This window comes from Calypte anna, chromosome 9 (genome assembly GCF_003957555.1).
Source record: "Calypte anna isolate BGI_N300 chromosome 9, bCalAnn1_v1.p, whole genome shotgun sequence".
In the NCBI taxonomy this organism is placed as follows: Eukaryota; Metazoa; Chordata; class Aves; order Apodiformes; family Trochilidae; genus Calypte; species Calypte anna.
In genome coordinates, this window is record NC_044255.1 from 4642602 (window position 1) to 4659790 (window position 17189).

At 58.2% G+C, this 17189-nt stretch overlaps 2 protein-coding genes across 3 annotated transcripts; both read left to right on the plus strand.

Moving 5' to 3' along the window:
- Positions 1-341: 341 nt before the first annotated feature.
- PTTG1IP (PTTG1 interacting protein) lies at positions 342-8746 on the plus strand. 2 transcript variants are annotated; one of them, XM_030456600.1, is made up of 7 exons: positions 342-477; positions 2794-2855; positions 3677-3785; positions 6791-6896; positions 6985-7050; positions 7392-7438; positions 8228-8746. In XM_030456600.1, the coding sequence occupies exons 1-7, from the start codon at positions 399-401 to the stop codon at positions 8269-8271; spliced, it is 513 nt and encodes a 170-aa protein (XP_030312460.1). In that variant the 5' UTR covers positions 342-398; the 3' UTR covers positions 8272-8746. The 2 variants fall into 2 exon arrangements, with proteins under 2 accessions (XP_030312460.1, XP_030312461.1); XM_030456601.1 differs by having other exon boundaries at positions 2797-2855.
- Positions 8747-11136: 2390 nt separating this feature from the next.
- Positions 11137-16116, plus strand: LOC103534877 (small ubiquitin-related modifier 3). The gene is made up of 4 exons (XM_030456560.1): positions 11137-11260; positions 12854-12982; positions 14948-15019; positions 15366-16116. The coding sequence occupies exons 1-4, from the start codon at positions 11240-11242 to the stop codon at positions 15426-15428; spliced, it is 285 nt and encodes a 94-aa protein (XP_030312420.1). The 5' UTR covers positions 11137-11239; the 3' UTR covers positions 15429-16116.
- Positions 16117-17189: the final 1073 nt, after the last annotated feature.

A 17189-nucleotide genomic window follows, 5' to 3' on the forward strand; every position in this document is an offset into this window, starting at 1 on the left:
GGGGGGTTGGAGGGCGGGGGGGCTGGGGGAATGGAGGGTCGAGGGGTTGGGGAATTGGGGGATTGGGGAATTGGGGGATGGAGGGTTGAGGGGTTGGGGAATTGGGGGCTGGGGAATTGGGGGGTTGGAGGGCGGGGGGGTTGGGGGGATGGAGGGTTGAGGGGTTGGGGAATTGGGGGGTTGGAGGGTTTGCCCCGCAGCCCCTCCTCACCCCACTGCTCCTCCCGCGGGGGTCTGGCCCCCTCCCGCGGCCGTGCCCGGAGCTGCCGGTTCCGTGCTCCGGAGGTCCCACCGGGCAGGGCTGCGGGCAGCCAGCCCCCGGCCCGCCCCCCGCCCCAGCCCTACATAGGGATAGGGGGCGGCTCCCGCCCGCCCTCCCGGCCCCGTTCGGTTCCGCCATGGCCCCGGTGCTGGGGCTCTGGGCCGCTCTGGTTCTGGTTCTGCTGCCCGCCGCCGCCCCGCAAGACCTGGCGGGAGGTAAGTGCGGACCGGGCCGGGTGCCGGAGGGAACCCGGTACCGAACCCCGCGTTCCCGGCCTCGCAGCACCCAAATTCCGTCGCTTTGCGGTTACTTTGGGTCCCCTTCTTGCGGGACGCCCGGCGGGGGAAGCGGTGGCTACCGAGGATGCGGAGGGGCTACCGGGAGCCGCCGGGGCGGTGCCGGTCCCCCGTGTGTGTCCCTGGGGGGCTGGGAGGGGGCAGCTGGAGGAGCCGCTTTGTTCGCGGCTTTCCCGGGCGCTGCCGCTCTGTCCCTCTGCGTTCGGGGGTCTGAAAGGAGCTGGGTACCTGTCCGGGACAAGAGGGGGGACTGGGAGAGCAGCTGGGCCACCCCCGTGGCCCTTGGGAGCAGATCCACCCTCAGGAAGGGTTGCTCAGGTGAGGAGGTAGATGGGTACCCCCGGATCTGGGTGAAGAACTGAGTGGGTGACTGCTCCGGGGTGGGGTAGCCCCGAGGGTGCTGTGCCAGGGAGAGAAGAAGCTCCAGGAAAGGGGGGAAGCAGCCCCTTTGAGGGGTGTCCCGTGAAGCCTGCCCACCCTTCTGAGCAAAACCCTCTTCTCCCCGTGATGCTCAGACTTCCGAGCTGCTGGGACAGCTTGGGAGGAGAGGGAAAACTTTGCTGCCTTAAACACTTCCCCAGCCATTCCCTGCTCTTGTAGCCAGGGGGCCAAAGCATTATCCGGGGGGATTCCAGCACACCCAGAGGTGCTCCCTGTCCCCGAGGGCTGTGGTGCTGCCTCTGCAACTGAACTGGTCCCCTGAGATCAGGTGTTTGGGCAAAACCCCAGTCCTGAAGGGCTGTGAAGGGCCTGGCGATGGCCTGTCCCCAGACAGCTCTCAGGGGGTGGCTTTGATTTAGCAGCTGAGCCCCAGCTAAGGGTGCCAGGAGAAGGGGGGAACTCTGCCTCAGGGACAGCAGAGGGTTGGGAGGAAGGTTGGGTAGAACCCCAGGCTCTCCTTTGCCTCCTGATGGGCTCCTGTGGTGGAAGAGGGCTGCGGGGTGACCTCTTATCAGCAAAGAGTCTCGGGGCAGCAGTGGCACCGGGATGATTTTTCCAGCCTCTTTTGGGAGAACGGGGAAGATGCAGCTTCCTAAAGTGTTTGAAATCCGCAACCTCGGCCTCTCCAGGCAGAATGTAAACACCCTTATCTGGGCTGTGTTAATAAATTGCCCAGTTGTTCGGAGGGCTGCAGGCAGCATGTGACTGCTGACAGTGGGTCAGGGCTTGAAGGGCTCCTGCCAGCTGGAGAGAGAGAAAATGCAGCTTTGCTGCTTGGGACTCTGCAAAACAAGCACCTCTGGGACTCTTTTGTTTTGTTTTTTTCCTGATTAAGGTGCTGCGAAGCAGTGAACCTTCTGCTACCACTGACTGAGCTGTCGGGCAGTGCTGTTTGCGGGGTGGTTTTTTTGTGTTTGAAACCACAGACTCTTGAGGCTTAGATGGCTGCTCCCTGAAGGCTGGCAAACCACCAGCCTTCCCGAGGATCTTGGGGAGCTCACCAGTGAAAGGGCAGAGAAGTGTCCTGGAGGCAGACATTCCTGCAGAGCTAGCACTGCCAGAAGCCCAAGAAGGTGGCTGGATTGAACCCCTCTGTGCTGTGCTCAGCCTCGGGTCATTCCCTCCTCCCAGCTGACCTGCACCCCCTTGTGATGCCAGCACCCACGGGTGCTGCCTGTGTCTGCAGAGCAGGGCTCTTCCTCTGCCAGAGGAGGGGCAAACATCTTCTGAACACGGGCAGGGATTCCAGCTGGGCTGCTGCTCCCAGCACCTGGAGTTTCCTGCTAAAGGCTTGGATGAATTGGCTGGAACAGGGAATGGCCCTGGTGTGCAGTGGGGAGGGTACGAGCCCCTGGGGGGACCATAGCTGGGTGTCCCTCCTCCTGCTCCTCTGCTGCTGCTTTTCCTGGTAGGAACTTCCTTGTCTGGGCCTCCTGCTCTGGCAGACAGTGCTATGGAACTGCACTGCTTGTCCAGAGTTTGTCCTCGTCCTCACAGGGTCCCTTTCTGGACCCACCCTGCTGTCCCCCTGCTTCACAGGCACAGCAGATGCTGAGGCTTTTAGGGAAATAAGACCTAGGAAAAGGAACTTGCAGCTTGGGGCTTTGGCTCAGTGTGGGCAAGGCAGATAACTTCCATTTTCCTTTGGGTATGTACTGAGTGCTGCTCTCCAGCATTACCACAGCTCTGGGGGGAGTGAGAGCCTCCCAGAGCAGGCTCTGAGGAGCCTGGAGTTTTAAACCACTGAAGTTCTGACTGAGTACTAAAGTGTCTTTTTTTTTTCCTTCCTGTCAGCAGGATACAATTGTTATCAGTATACGAACCGGAGCTGTGAGGAGTGTCTGAAAAATGTCACTGTAAGTAACTCCCAACATCTCACAGTGCCTGGAAACATAGCATGGGCTCTCTGGGGCTGTTTGCCCTCTGAAGGGGGTCTGCTCTCCTGCCCTGGTCCCAAGCATGCTGTAAAAGCCACCCACCCATGACAGGGAGAGGGCTCTGGGAAGGGATTGCTAGAAACTGCTTGGGCTTTGCTGTACCACTTCGAGGCAAGTAATGGGATTGTTGAGCTCCTCCTCATGGATGGGAGACACTGCCAGGGGGACACGTGGTGAAGCAGCCCAGTGGGCTGGACTGGCTGGCCAAGCTGCCCCTCCACTGGTCTGTGGGAAGCTGGGCCACTGGGGAGAATGTGGGATGTGTTCCTGTCTCCTGCCAGCATCCACTCCTGAGCTTAGGGATCAGCAAACAGGAACTTGGTGCAGGTCTCAGGGCTGGCTCAGCCAGAATCTGTTTGACCAAACCCAGCTGCATGTTGGCCTTGGGGGTTGGAGCCACCAGGAAATGAGGGGACAAAGCTTCTGCAGGCAGACTGGCTGGGAAATACTTGTTTCCTTCTCGTAGCAAAAATGCTGCTCGTAATAAACATGAAGGATCTGGTGATCCTGCAGGCCAGGAGAGGGGTCCTCAGCATCTTTACCTGCTCTAGAAATCTGCAGTCCCCTCCCCTGCCTCTCCTGGTGCAGCCCAGGCTGACCACACACGACTCTTCCTCCCCAGCATCCCCTTGCTGCCGGGTGGCACCCGGTCCTTGGGTGGCTACCAAAGCAGAGCTTGGCTACCTGGCTGCACTGCCCTGTAACCAGTAACACTCTGCTGCCTGGTTCCTGTGTCCCAGTGCCTGTGGTGTGCCAGCAGCAGGAAGTGCATGGAGTACCCTGTCCGAAGAGTCCTCCCCCCCGCTGCCCTCTGTGAGCTCCGCTCCGCGCGTTGGGGACTCTGCTGGGGTAAGTGGGGGCTCCCAGTGCTCCCTGTCCTGCCTGCTTCCTGCTGAAGGGTCCTGGGAGCTGCTCTGCCTCCTGCTTTCCCTTCCTGCTGGGACTGCAGCAAGGCTGGAGCCAGGGAGGGTGCTGCAGGCTTCCTGGAGCGTGGCTGTGGGATGGTTCCCTGCCTGCTGGGTGAGCGGTTCCCTGCCTGCTGGCCAGAAGGACCTGGGGGGCTCTGGCTGCTCAAAATGAAAATGTTCCTCATGCTTGGGTGTGGTGAAGGCTTCTGGACAGGGCTGCTGCTTGGAATCATAGAATGCCCTAAAAATCACAGCATGTCAGGTTGGGAAGGGCCTCGAGGGTCATGGGGTCCAATAATGCTGTTTGTTATCAGGTGTCTCAGCACCCCTGGAGCTGAGACCTCAAACTTCCCAGAATGGGGGAATCCACCCCTTCCCCTGGGAGATCATTCCAATGCCTGGCTGTCCTTATGGGGAAAAATTTACCTCTTGTGTCCAATGGGAATCTCCCCAGGAGCACTTTGTGCCCACTACCCCTCCCCTTTTCCGTGGGGCTCCTTGGGAACAGGGAGTCCCCAGCTGCCTTGGAGCCCCCCCTCAACTGCTGGGACACCATAACAAGGGCTCCTAAGTCTTCTGTTTCTCAAGGATGAACAGGCCCAGCTTTCTGGCACTCTGTGAGTGCCTTCTTGGTGCCCAAAGGGTGGCCAGAGGAGTGTGCCTCTCCAGCAGCTCTCTGCTCTGCACCCCAGGTCTTGCTCCTGGTGCAGCTTTTGGCTCCTCACATCCAGCTGTGTGGCTGCTGCCCCCAGAAGCCTCTCACAGTTCACAGGGGCTCTGGGAATCAGCAGTGAGGTGACTTCTCTGGAGGCCTCTGTGGGCTTGTAGTGCTGAGTGTGCTGTGGTCCTGCCCAGCCCTTCTCCACCTGAGCAAATCCCACCTTCCAAAGGCAGAAGCTGTGCTGCCTGCAGCTAGGCCACCCCCAGGGGCTGTTTTCTGCCTGACACCTGGCTGCCTTTCCTCCCAGGTCTGCTCTGTTTCCTGCTGGGTTTCTGGAGAAACCGGTGCTTTAGTGCTCCATGTGTGCTCATGCTCAGGCAGAACCTGGGGGGTTTTGGGGGGTTGAGGCAGCTGAGAAGCAAGCTGGGGCTTGATTTCTCTCATGTGTTCCCTTGATGGGGAGCTTGGGGTTGAACTGTGGTCACCTGACATTCATTTTGCTTGAGGCTGGGCTCTCTTCTCTGCCCACAACAGAGTTAAAACTGCTCCCATACCTCCTGGAGGAAGAATCTCCTCTTTGTGAGCACTACAGTGTGCTTTTCTGAAACCTGGATGAGACCTTGAAATACGAGTTTGTGTGTGAGCAGCTTCACAAAAGGTTTCATTATAGGGCACATTCCTTTGCCTGCCAAACTGGCTTTGGAGGAGATTAGTTCTAAGGGGAGATTAGCTCTTACATGAGTCTGCACTTCTGCTGTGTGTGACTTTATCATCAGGAGGAGCACCTGGAGCTCTGCCATGGGTCCCTCCCTATGGGCAGGGGGGATGTGAAACAGCCTCAGTTCCTAAAAGCCAGGGTTCCCAAAGCACCCAGGCAGACACGTGCTGGGGGAGGAACTCCCCTTTGAGCTGGAGAGCCCGTTTGGGTTTGCCTCATCCCCACTGGGCTGGACTTCTGGTCCCATCCCTGGCTTTTGGGCTGTGACCTCTCCCCCAGGACTCCTTGGGTCTGTCAGAGTGCAGCCATCTGGGAGGGGACAGGGACACACAAACCCTTCTGCTCTCACTGTCACCTCCAAAGCCGTGGCAGCTGTCTGTGGTTGGTGTCTGAAACCACACTCCTGGTTTGGTGCTTGGCACAGCAGGCTGGGGGGAGGTGATCCGAGTCAGCTGGCAGGGAGGGAGCTCTCCAGGAGGAGCAGGAGGCTTTGGAAGTCAAGTTGGGTGGTGGAGTCAGCTCAGCATCTCTGCTCCTGCTGAGGGACTGATTGCAGGGAGGGAGGGGACAGGCATCTCCTCAGGTGTCCCTGCAGTGTCCCCCGTATGGGGCCCAGGCTTTCCTCTGAGCTGCATCAGGGATCAGGAGTGCTCTGAACAGGCTCAGGTGCACTGGGATTTCTGGAACTTGTCTGCAGGCTGGGAAGCAGCTCCAAAACTAAATTTCCACAAGGCCCCAGTTTCTGAACAGCCTGACTCACCCTTGAGAGGAACCCTCTGTGTTGCAAAGGCTTTTGGATGCTAGCTAGATATTTGGGCTGATGTCTCTCCTGATCCAGCTGCTGGAGCTGAGCAGAAGGAGCTCCCTGGGCAAAGGATGCTGCTTCACCACCCTGTCCCAGCATCCCAGCAGGGTGTGCACTGTGCAGAGGTGAGCAGAGCCCCCAGGCTCTGGGGAGATATGCTGGTGGGGTGCATGAAGCAGCCTTCTGCCTTCAGCTGCTTCAGCAGCACTTCTGGGCCCAAGCTGATAAGTCTCAACAGATCTTCTCTCCCTTGGCCTCTTGCCCAAGGACTCCAGATACCTCTCAGAGCCTCCAGTCCACTGCTATCTCAGCCTGACCTCTGAGGCTGACTTTTGGGGCAGTAACTCCAGTGGCTGTTGTTGCCTCTCTGATGGAGGAGCACTGAAGCCTCCAGGTTGGTTTGGTTTGGTTTAGTTTTTTCTCTCCCTTGATGGGTTATTGTTCACCTGGATTAGTGATTAAGATGGCTTTGCTGCTGTTTCTGCCAGAGGAGCTGGACCTGAGTGCATTTGTTACTGCCTTTCTTCACAGTCAGGAACTGAGCACTGTTCTTAGCAGCTCCAGAACCTCAGTTGGTGTGGATGTGCTGGTGCCAGCACTTGGTGTGTGTACAGATAACAACATCCATCTTGCTTCCCTAGCCTGGTACCCGTGCCTCCAGTGACCAAAGCCACTGGTGGCAGTAGCCACGCTCTTGCAAATATTTTACCTCCAGGCAGCCAGAGGTTTCTGTGCTAAATGTCCCTTGTCCCAATTCTTTAGTGAACTTCGAGGCCCTGATCATTGCCATGTCTGTGGTGGGAGGAACAATCCTGATGGTGCTGGGGGTCTGCTGCTGCTGCTGCTGCTGTAAGACAAGGACCAAAAAGCAAGTATTGGAGGGGTTCCCTGTTTGCTCAGAGTGGTTCAGCAGTGCTGCTGAGCAGTGCTGATGGGCTCTTCCCTCTCTCTGCCAGGCCAGACAAGGACGAGGAGCGAGCGGCCAGGGAGCGGGAGAAGCGCCGGGTGCGGCAGGAGGAGAGGTGAGGCTGTGCCTGGGGCTGCACACCCCCCCTCCCCCAAAACCTGCTGCCGAGAGGCTTCACCCCCAGAGCCACAGAGTGCTTTCACTCACCAGCATTGTCCCTTTGGGGGGAGGACTGGTGGGTGCAGCACCCCAGCAGTGCTGTGTCGCCGACTCCGAGGGCGATGCTGCTGTGTGGGCTCCAGGAGGTGGGGAAGGAGGCAGGGGGGCACCGAGCAAAACCTTGGCAGGCTGGAGCTCTGCAGGGTGGGAAGAAGCAAAGGGCTGCATGCAGCTTCTCCTGTTGTTTCTTTCCCTTGCCAGTCACTGACTCGTGGTTTTCCTGCTGGCTCCTTGCAGGAGAGCAGAGATGAAGTCGCGGCACGAGGAGATCCGAAGGAAATACGGTAGAGTGCTGAGAGCTGAGATCCAGAGGGAGCTTCCATCGGGAAACCTCTGCTCCCTCCTGGGGCTGCAGCTGCAGGGCAGACCTGGCTGAGCAGCAAAAAGCAGAATCTCCACTTGTGCCTCAGGGAATGGCCCCCCGGGGCAGGGGAGCAGTGGGGCCCAGCCCGGTGGGACTGGGGGCTGCAGGGGAAGCTGGAGACCCCCCAGCTGCAGACCCCCCCCTGTCTGCTGCTGCAGGGCCGGGCTGGGCAGGAGAGCTGGGGGAGGATGAGGAGGCCAAGCTGTGGCTGAAGGAGGTGGTGGTGAGGGGGGAAGCAGCCAGCTGGGTGCAGCAGCAGAGCTGTGCTCCGGGACTCTGCTGTGTCCTGACTGCTCCTCTGCAGGAGTGTGGGGCTGGGCAGGGGCCAGCAGGGTGTCACTGTCCCCCCAAACCATCCCTGGAGCATCCCCTCCCTGCTGTCTCCCCACCTGTGGGGTAGGAGCAGGTCTGAGAAGGACCCAGGGTGAGTTTGGGCCTCCCGAGGCCAGCCCAGCAGGAGGGGGATGCAGCAGGAGGGCTCTGGAGGATCAGTGCTGCTGCTTTCCTGGGATCTCCCAGGCAGTGCCTGCAGGAGGAGTCTGCCAGCAGGGCAAGCTTCCCAATGGATCTCCCACCCTCTGGAGATGAGGAGGGTGAAGCAGTGCTGGCTGCTTGAGTCAGGGCAGGGCTGGAGGAAGCAGGAATGGCAGAGCTGTTCCCAAGCTCCAGGCTTGCTGGCTGGGACTGAAGGAATCCTCTTCTCCTTTAGGTTTGTTCAAGGATGAAAACCCTTATGCAAAGTTTGAGAATTAGCACCTCTGGACCTGCCCACCCTGGTGAACGGGGCCTCCCTGGAGAGCTGCAGGACCCCTGCCTCAAAAAGAGCCCCCAGAGGCCTGGTGACACCCCTGTCCCCACTCGGGGTGTACAGCTCCCTGCAGAGCTCTGCCCTGGCTCTGCTGCTGCTGCAGGAACTGGGGGGGCTCTAGCAGCGGGTGACACTTTCCTTCTCACTCACTCCTGGGGTGGTAACAGAGTCCAAAGAAATGCAAATAACAGTCCTGGTCTCTTTTGCCAAGGGGAAAAGCAGCCTTGGGCACCTTGCTTGCTCCTGTCTCACCAAGAACCTCTCACACAGAGCCAGTCCCTTCTTCCCCTCCTTTTTTTTGCCAGCGAGAGAGATTCTTGATTTATTGGTCAACAGGAGGCCTTGGCTGTTCCTTCAGGTGCCTGTTCTTGTCCCAGCACACGAGCATTCCTTGCAAAAAAAAAAAAAAAAAAAAAAAAATCACAAGTTTCTGGTTGTCTGGGGCCTCCAGAAGGAGGAAGGTTCCCTTCTCACTTGCAACTAATCTGGGGCACTGCCCCAACTCTCCTACCTCTCTGTGCCTTTCTAGAAAGGTGGTCTCCTGGGCTTGGTGGCCACAGCTGTGTCTGCATCACCTCTGTGATGCTGTAGGAATCCAATGCATGTACAGCGTGGTGCCTATGCATTAATTAAACTCCTCTGATCACTACTCCAGGCTGGCTGCCAGAGTTCACTTCTGCTCCCACAGCAGGCTGCAGGGTGATGGGGAGGGCTGGGGGTGTTGCTGGGGCAGCAGGAAGCTGAGGGGGGCAGAGGAATGGCTGCATTCAGCTCCTCCTGGGGCTGAGTTGTTATGTGTTGTGTGGGCAGCAGGTCAGGGAAGGGATTCTGCCCCTGTGCTCAGCCCTGGGGAGGCCACAGCTTGAGTCCTGTGCCCAGTTCTGGGCCCCTCAGGAAGTTCAGGAAGGAGATTGAGGTGCTGGAGCAGGTCCAGAGAAGAGCAAGGAGGCTGTGAAGGGATCCAGCACAAGTCCTGTGAGGTGAGGCTGAGCGAGCTGGGGGTGTTGAGGCTGGAGAAGAGGAGGCTCAGGGGAGACCTCATCACTCTCTCCAACTCCCTGAAAGGAGGTTGGAGCCAGGGGGGGGTTGGGCTCTTTTCCCAGGCAACTCTCAGCAAGACAAGAGGGCAGGGTCTCAAGTTGTGCCAGGGGAGGTTTAGGTTGGAGATTAGAAAGAATTTCTTTCTGGAGAGGGTGATCAGGCATTGGAATGGGCTGCCCAGGGAAGGAGTGGATTCTCCGTGTCTGGAGATCTTTCCAAAGAGCCTGGATGTGGCACTGAGTGCCATGGGCTGGGAACCACGGGGGGAGTGGATCAAGGGTTGGACTTGATGAGCTCTGAGCTCCCTTCCAACCCAGCCCATTCCGTGATGACTCCGTGGGCAGCTGTGGGGGGATCCCCGCGCTGTCACGCTGCGTGCCGAGCCAGGGGCTGGCTCCTTCCCCTCGAGCTTGTCCTCGGCTCCTCAGCGCGCTCAGGGGGGGCTCCGGAGCTCTCTGCGAGGCCCTTGGTGCTGCCTGCCCTGCTGTGGGCTGTACGGCTGTAGGGCTGCGGGGCTGTAGCGCTGTAGGGCTGCCCGGTGCCGGGTTCCTGTACAGCCCCCGCGGTGCCCGGGGGCCGCTGCCTCCTCAGGGGCCTCGCCGGGACGGGCTGTGCCTCGGGGGGAAAGCTACAGCTGTGCCACCGGCATCCCCCGCTCCCTGCGGCACGGCAGAGCAGTGCGGCAGCTCGAGGTGCGGACCGGACCGAACCAGAGCGAACTGAACCGGGCCCCGCTCTGCCGGACGCTCCCGGACGCGGCACAGCGCCCCCTAGCGGCTGGGCGGGGTCCCGGCTGCCACTCCCTCCGCCCCCTCTGGCCCCGCCCCCTCTGGCTCTGGCCCCGCCCCTCCGCGCGCGGCGCTTCCGGTTCCGCCGTGTCCCGCTTTAACGCAGGGCGGGTAATTATTAATTGTTTGTTATTAAAAATTAAGTTAAACCAACAGGAGATGGTGTCTGATAATGCTGGTAAAGGAAGGAGAGAGAATAAGGGAGAGAGACTGATGGGTTGGGAGCTGAACTACACTGCTTGAATGGAACAGTAATGATAAATAGGAAAAATGACTCAATCCATACAAATAGACAGGAAAATGGATCCCAGGTTCCTCCCCCCTCTCCCCCAATAACTCTCACATCACCACTGAGGCTGCAGGGCAGCCCTGGGAAAATCCAGGCTGGAATCCTGGAGTCAGCAGCAGTTGGGAGCTGGAGGCAGGAACACAGATTCAGGCTGGGATGGATCAGGAGCAGAAGAAGAGGAAGAGATGGAATCCTCCCAGGATGCTGAAGCAAAGAGGGAGAGGAGAAGAAGGGGAAGCAGGAAGGGGTTTGAGCCTGGTGATCCCTCCAATTTCTCCTGAGGATGAGGTGGATGGGATGGAATCCTCTGTTTGGTCACTTCTGGCATCTCTCTTGTCCCTTCCTGCCCAAAGGAGGGTTCCAGGTGTGACCTCTTGACTCCTTTTCTCCTTCTGGAGGGCAAACTGTTCCTCAGAGCTGAGCAGTGTCCTTGGTTCTGCTGTAACTATAACCATGGAGTGGGCTCACTCCCAGCAGCAGACACTGCCTGGGAACCCCTCAGAGAACACCTCCAGCCCCCCTTCTCCTCCCCAGACCCCAAATTCCCCTCGTTTTGCCCCAAACCCGGACACCACGTGACGCCTTTCCCGCGCCGCCTCCTCGGAGCAGCCCCGCCCCTTTCCCGTCACGTGACGGCGGGCAGGCAGCCAATGGGAGGCGGGGGGCGTGTCCCCGGGCGCGCTCTCGCGGGCGGCAGGCGGGAGCCGAGCGCGCGGGCCGCTCCCTCAGCGCGCGCGGCGTCCCCTCCCCTCTCCCCCCACCCCCCCCCAGCCCCCCCGCCCCTTCCCCGCCGCCATGTCGGAGGAGAAGCCCAAGGTGAGGGGGGCAGGAGGAGGGGATGGGGAGCGGGAGATGGCGGAGAGGTCTGGAGAGAGGTGGTGGTGTGGGGGGGGAATACAGAGAGAGAGAGAGGCCTGTCCGCCGAGCCCTGGGGCAGGGCTGCCGGTGCGGCCCCGCCCCGCCCCGTCCCGTCCCGCCCGGCGGCGTGAGGCGGGCAAGATGGCGGCGTGGGAAGGGACGGCGTGAGGGGATGGGGGGAAGGAGGAGGAGGAGGAGAGGGCTGCCCGGAGAAAGAGGAGGAGGAGGAGAAGGTTTCCCTGAGGAGGAAGAGGAGGAGAGGGCTGCCCTGAAGAGGAGGAAGAAAGGATTGCTCTGAGGAGGAAGAGGAGGAGAGGGTTGCTATGAGGAGTAGGAAGAAGAGGAGAGGGCTTCCCTGAGGAAGAGGAGAGATGGTTTCACTGAGGAGGAGGAAGAGGAGAGGGCTGCACTGAGGAGAGGAGGAGGAAGAGGAGAGGGCTGCCCGGAGAAAGACGAGGAGGAGGAGGAGAAGGTTTCCCGGAGGAGGAGGAGGAAGAGGAAAGGGTTGTCCTGAGGAGGAGGAGGGGGCTGCCCTGAGGAAGATGAGGAAGAGGAGGAGGAGAGGGCAGGGCTGCCCAGAGGAGAAGGAGAGGGTTGCCATGAGGATGAGGAAGAAGAGGAGGAAGAGGAGAGGGCTGCCCTGAGGAGGAGGAGAAAGAAGAAGAGGAGGACGAGGAAAAGGTTTCCCTGAAGAGGAGGAGGAGGGGACTGCCCTGTGGAAGACGAGGAGGAAGAAGAGGAGGAGGAGGAGGAGAGGGCTGCCCTGAGGAGGAGGAGGAGAAGGTTTCCCTGAGGAGGAAGAGGAGGAGAGGGCTGCCCTGAGGAAGAGGAGAGATGGTTTCACTGAGGAGGAGGAAGAGGAGAGGGCTGCCCTGAGGAAGAGGAGGAGGAAGAGGAGAGGGCTGCCCGGAGAAAGACGAGGAGGAGGAGGAAGAGGAAAGGGTTGTCCTGAGGAGGAGGAGGGGGCTGCCCTGAGGAGGAGGAAGAGGAAGAGGAGAGATAGTTTCCCTGAGGAGGAGGAAGAGGAGAGGGCTGCCCTGAGGAGGAGGAGAAAGAGGAAGAGGAGAAGGTTTCCCTGAAGAGGAGGAGGAGGAGGGGGCTGCCCTGAGGAGGAAGAGGAGGAGGAGAGGGCAGGGCTGCCCAGAGGAGGAGGAGAGGATTGCCCTGAGGAGGAGAGGGTTGCCATGAGGATGAGGAGGAAGAGGAGAGGGCTGCCCTGAGGAGGAGGAGAAAGAAGAAGAGGAGGAAGAGGAAAAGGTTTCCCTGAAGAGGAGGAGGAGGGGACTACCCTGTGGAAGACGAGGAGGAAGAAGAGGAGGAGGAGGAGAGGGCTGCCCTGAGGAGGAGGAGGAGAAGGGTTGCCCTGAGGAGGAGGAGGAGAAGGGTTTCCCTGAGGAGGAAGAGGAGGAGAGGGTTGCCATGAGGATGAGGAAGAAGAGGAGAGGGCTGCCCTGAGGAGGAAGGGGAGGAGGAGGAGAGGGTTTCCGTGCAGGGAGCCCCTCCGCCCGGGTCGGTCTCTGAACCCGCTCCTTCCTCCCGTGTGCCGTGCAGGAAGGTGTGAAAACGGAGAACGACCACATCAACCTGAAAGTGGCGGGGCAGGACGGCTCCGTGGTGCAGTTCAAGATCAAGCGGCACACCCCGCTCAGCAAGCTGATGAAGGCTTACTGCGAGCGGCAGGTGAGTACCGGCACCGGCCGGGCGGGGGGGCTGCTGCTCCGGCCGGGACACACTCCCCTTTCCCCTTCCCTTTCCCCTTCCCTTTCCCCTTCCCTTTCCCCTTCCCTTTCCCCTTCCCTTTCCCCTTCCCTTTCCCCTTCCCTTTCCCCCTTCTCCCCTTTCCCCCCCCTTCTCCCCTTTCCCCCCCCTTCTCCCCTTTTCCCCCCCCTTCTCCCCTTTTCCCCCCCTTCTCCCCTTTTCCCCCCCCTTCTCCCCTTTTCCCCCCCCTTCTCCCCTTTTCCCCCCCTTCTCCCCTTTTCCCCCCCCTTCTCCCCTTTTTCCCCCCCCTTCTCCCCCCCTTCTCCCCTTTTCCCCCCCCTTCTCCCCTTTTCCCCCCCTTCTCCCCTTTTCCCCCCCTTCTCCCTTTCCCCCCCTTCTCCCCTTTTCCCCCCCTTCTCCCCTTTTCCCCCCCCTTCTCCCCCCCTTCTCCCCTTTTCCCCCCCTTCTCCCCTTTCCCCCCCTTCTCCCCTTTTCCCCCCCCTTCTCCCCTTTTCCCCCCCTTCTCCCTTTTCCCCCCCTTCTCCCCTTTTCCCCCCCTTCTCCCCTTTTCCCCCCCTTCTCCCCTTTTCCCCCCCTTCTCCCCTTTCCCCCCCTTCTCCCCTTCCCCCCTTCTCCCCTTCCCCCCCTTCTCCCCTTCCCCCTTCTCCCTTCTCCCTTTTTCCTTTCCCCCTTCCCTTCTCCCTTTTTCCCTTTTTCCCTTTCCCCCCCCCTGGGTGTGGGGTTACCCGGGTGGGATAGCCAGGGTTGCTGGCAGCTCCCGAGCAGCAGGGAGCATCCTCTCTTCCCTTGAGCAAAACAACTCAAGAGCTCAATAAACACCCCTTGGAGCCTGACCCTGGGGCTGGTGGGCTCTGACCCCCCCTCACCACCCCCACTTCTCTCAGCTCTGTAAAAACTTTCATCAGCCTTTCCACAAAGTGTCTTTGCTGCATGGCAAACACCACCAAACCTGGCTTTTCCACGGGCTTTTTTTTTGCCCTTTGTCTCCCCCACTTCTGCTCTGGTTCTTGGTGCCCCCCGAGCTCAGCAGGAGGGGAGCTGCCCCCCCAGTGCTGTTTCTGCTCTGAGCAGAGCGTGGGGATGCAAACAGCTCTGGGATTAGGGTCAGACTTTGGTTGTCAGCATTCCCACCCAGGTTTTTGCTGGTTTTTTTCTGCTTGCAGGGCCCTTCCTGTGCTCAGCTGAGCTGACCTAGGGTTAGGGAGCTGCAGGCAGAGTTCCTGTGATTCTGGGCAAAGGTCCCCCAAGAGAGGGGATAAAGCTTGTGATTAAACAGTGTCAGAGGAGGGTTTAGTTTGGGGCTCAGTGGGGGTTTTAAGGGCAGGGGTAATTCCTGACTTCAGACCCCAGCGTTCTGCTGATGAGCCCTGGAAGGAGAAGCTTGCATCGAGCCCTGCAGGTCACTTTCTCCTCAGTCTTCTCTGTGTTTCCTTCTTTTTTCATCAGAAGATGAAGAGTTAAAAGTGGAAGCAGATGCCTGGCATGAGGGAAGCTGTGTCCAAATCATGGGCAGTCAGCACCAATAGCCAGTCCCACAAAAAAAAAAACATTTTTTTCAGATTTTTTTTAAAAATTTTATTTTAAAGACAGTTTTCCTTTGGGTCAACTTAAGCTGCTGTCACTGTGTGAGGGGGAATTGCTGCTCCTTCCTGAGGCTCTGTGGAATGGGGGGGTGTGTGCTGAGGGAAATACTGATGGAAATACCTTTGTCAGTGGACTTCTGGCACCTGCAGGCCAGGCTCAGGACCACCTGTGTGTGGCTCCTGGTAGCCCAGACATCTCCCAGCTGGATGTGCTGAGTGAGGGTCCTGTGGGGTTAAACCTTTGGGGTCTCAGCTCTGTGGGGACCTGCTCTGATGGCAGCAGAGCTGTGTGTGCTCAGGGACAGAAGCTTGGCTGCTGATGCTGCTGCCTCTCCACTCGCAGGGCCTGTCCATGAGGCAGATCAGATTCAGGTTTGATGGACAACCAATTAACGAAGGAGACACACCTGCACAGGTAGGGGGTTGCCATGGAAACCGGGGGGCTCGGATAACACAGCCATTGGGAAACGGGTTCCAAATCATTTGTGGGTTTTCTTCAAGGGAAATGTGGTTAGGGCTCCTGGCAGGTGCTGGCATTTTTGGCTCTGCCCTGGTTCTGTCCCAGCACTGAAGCTGCTGGGAACAGGGGGAACTCCTTGGCTGGCAAGGCCCAAGGCAAGGAGCAGAGGAGGGGCTCGCCTGGGTGGTGGGAAGGAAGCATTTTGTGTGTTAATTAATTAATTAAAATGACACCCTGGTGGCAGTCAGGAGCTGTGACCAGCTGTGTCTCAAGTCTGGTGTCCTCTGTCTTGTTCTGGCAGCTGGAGATGGAAGATGAAGACACCATTGATGTGTTCCAGCAGCAGACAGGTGGAGTGTGCTAAGACACAGAGTCCTTCAGAGAAGAGGAGTTTCAGGGTCCTCTCACCACACCTCACTCTCTCATCTGTCCCTGGATTTGCTATCAGATAGTAAACAAATGAACATGCCAATCACCTGGGATTCTTCTAAACTTTCAGAGGACATTTCCCAAAGTTGCTTGTTGTCTTTGACGTCCTGTGTGTGCGAGTCAGACCAGTATCTGCAGGGATTAATCAGTATCTTACATTGGGCCAAACAGATTTCAGTTCAGATTTAGTAATATGCATTGTCTCTCTGCTGTTATCTTTTGGGTTTTTTCCTTCTTTTTTATTTTTTTTTCCTTTAAACCTGTGGCCTAAACATTCACCCATGTGTTCAGACATGGAGTGTTCTTCATTCCTGGCTCTTGTTGGGTTTTTGCCCCTCTGTTTAATCGTGTAAATAATCCAGAATATTTTCCTGCCAATTACGAGGGTAAAAGTTTTTCCTTTTGAGAAGATGCCCGAGGGGAAGGACAAGAGCTGCTGATGGGAAGTTCTTTAGCACATGTTGCTAACAGAGCTGCTGCAGGAGCAGTCAGCCTGTGACAGGAGGCTGGTACATGCAGACACAGTGCTTACTGTAGAGCTGGAGTTTAAAATATTGCAGATTTACATGTGCTTTGTCATACTATGATAAAGTTGTCTGAAATATACTTTTTTAATGCAGAAACCAGATTTGTCCTGAATTACTGTCAGAGTCAGCTGTTCCAAAACTAATCCTGAGCAGCAGGATGTTTTGTTGAGCAGGCTTAGAAACAGAGAAGCCCCACAACAGCAGCTTCAGCTGCCTGCAGGGTGCTGGGCACAACCTGTCACCTTCCCCCTGCCTTCTTTTGTGTACCTCCATTCCTCAGGGGGTACCAGAGGTCTGCAGCCTCGGGTTTCCTCTAAACACTTCATTTGGTAGAGAAACCTGCCCTATAAACAAGGAAAGAAATCCTTCCAGTTTCCCCAAGCTGTACGTGCACCAGAGCTGTCAGGAATCCTGTGAGCAAGGAGAGAGCTGTGTGTCCAAGCCAATAATAACCTGCTCCTCTGCCTCCCCAGACCTCCTCAGCTGTAACTGCACTGGTGGGGTGGGCTGGAGCCCCACGAGCAGCGGGGAGCCTGTTCCACATGGATGTGTACAAACGTCCCTTGATGTATTCATGCCCTGCTGCTGCTCTCTGGCATCCCTCTGCCTCTTCTATTGCCTCAGCACCCTGGGCCGGGCTGTATTCCCTGTCCCCCCCCCCAGGAAAGGCCTTGCCTTTTCCTTTCCTTTCCTTTCCTTTCCTTTCCTTTCCTTTCCTTTCCTTTCCTTTCCTTTCCTTTCCTTTCCTTTCCTTTCCTTTCCTTTCCTCCCTTCCCTCCCCTCCCTCCCTTCCTCCCTTCTTCCTCCCTTCCTTTCCTTCCTTCCTTCCTTCCTTCCTCCCTCCCTCCCTCCCTCCCTCCCTCCCTCCCTCCCTCCCTCCCTCCCTCCCTTCCTCCCTTCCTTCCTCCCTTCCTTCCTCCCTTCCTTCCTCCCTTCCTTCCTCCCTTCCTTCCTTCCTTCCTTCCTTCCTTCCTTCCTTCCTTCCTTCCTTCCTTCCTTCCTTCCTTCCTTCCTTCCTTCCTTCCTTCCTTCCTTCCTTCCTTCCTTCCTTCCTTCCTTCCTTCCTTCCTTCCTTCCTTCCTTCCTTCCTTCCTTCCTTCCTTCCTTCCTTCCTTCCTTCCTTCCTTCCTTCCTTCCTTCCTTCCTTCCTTCCTTCCTTCCTTCCTTCC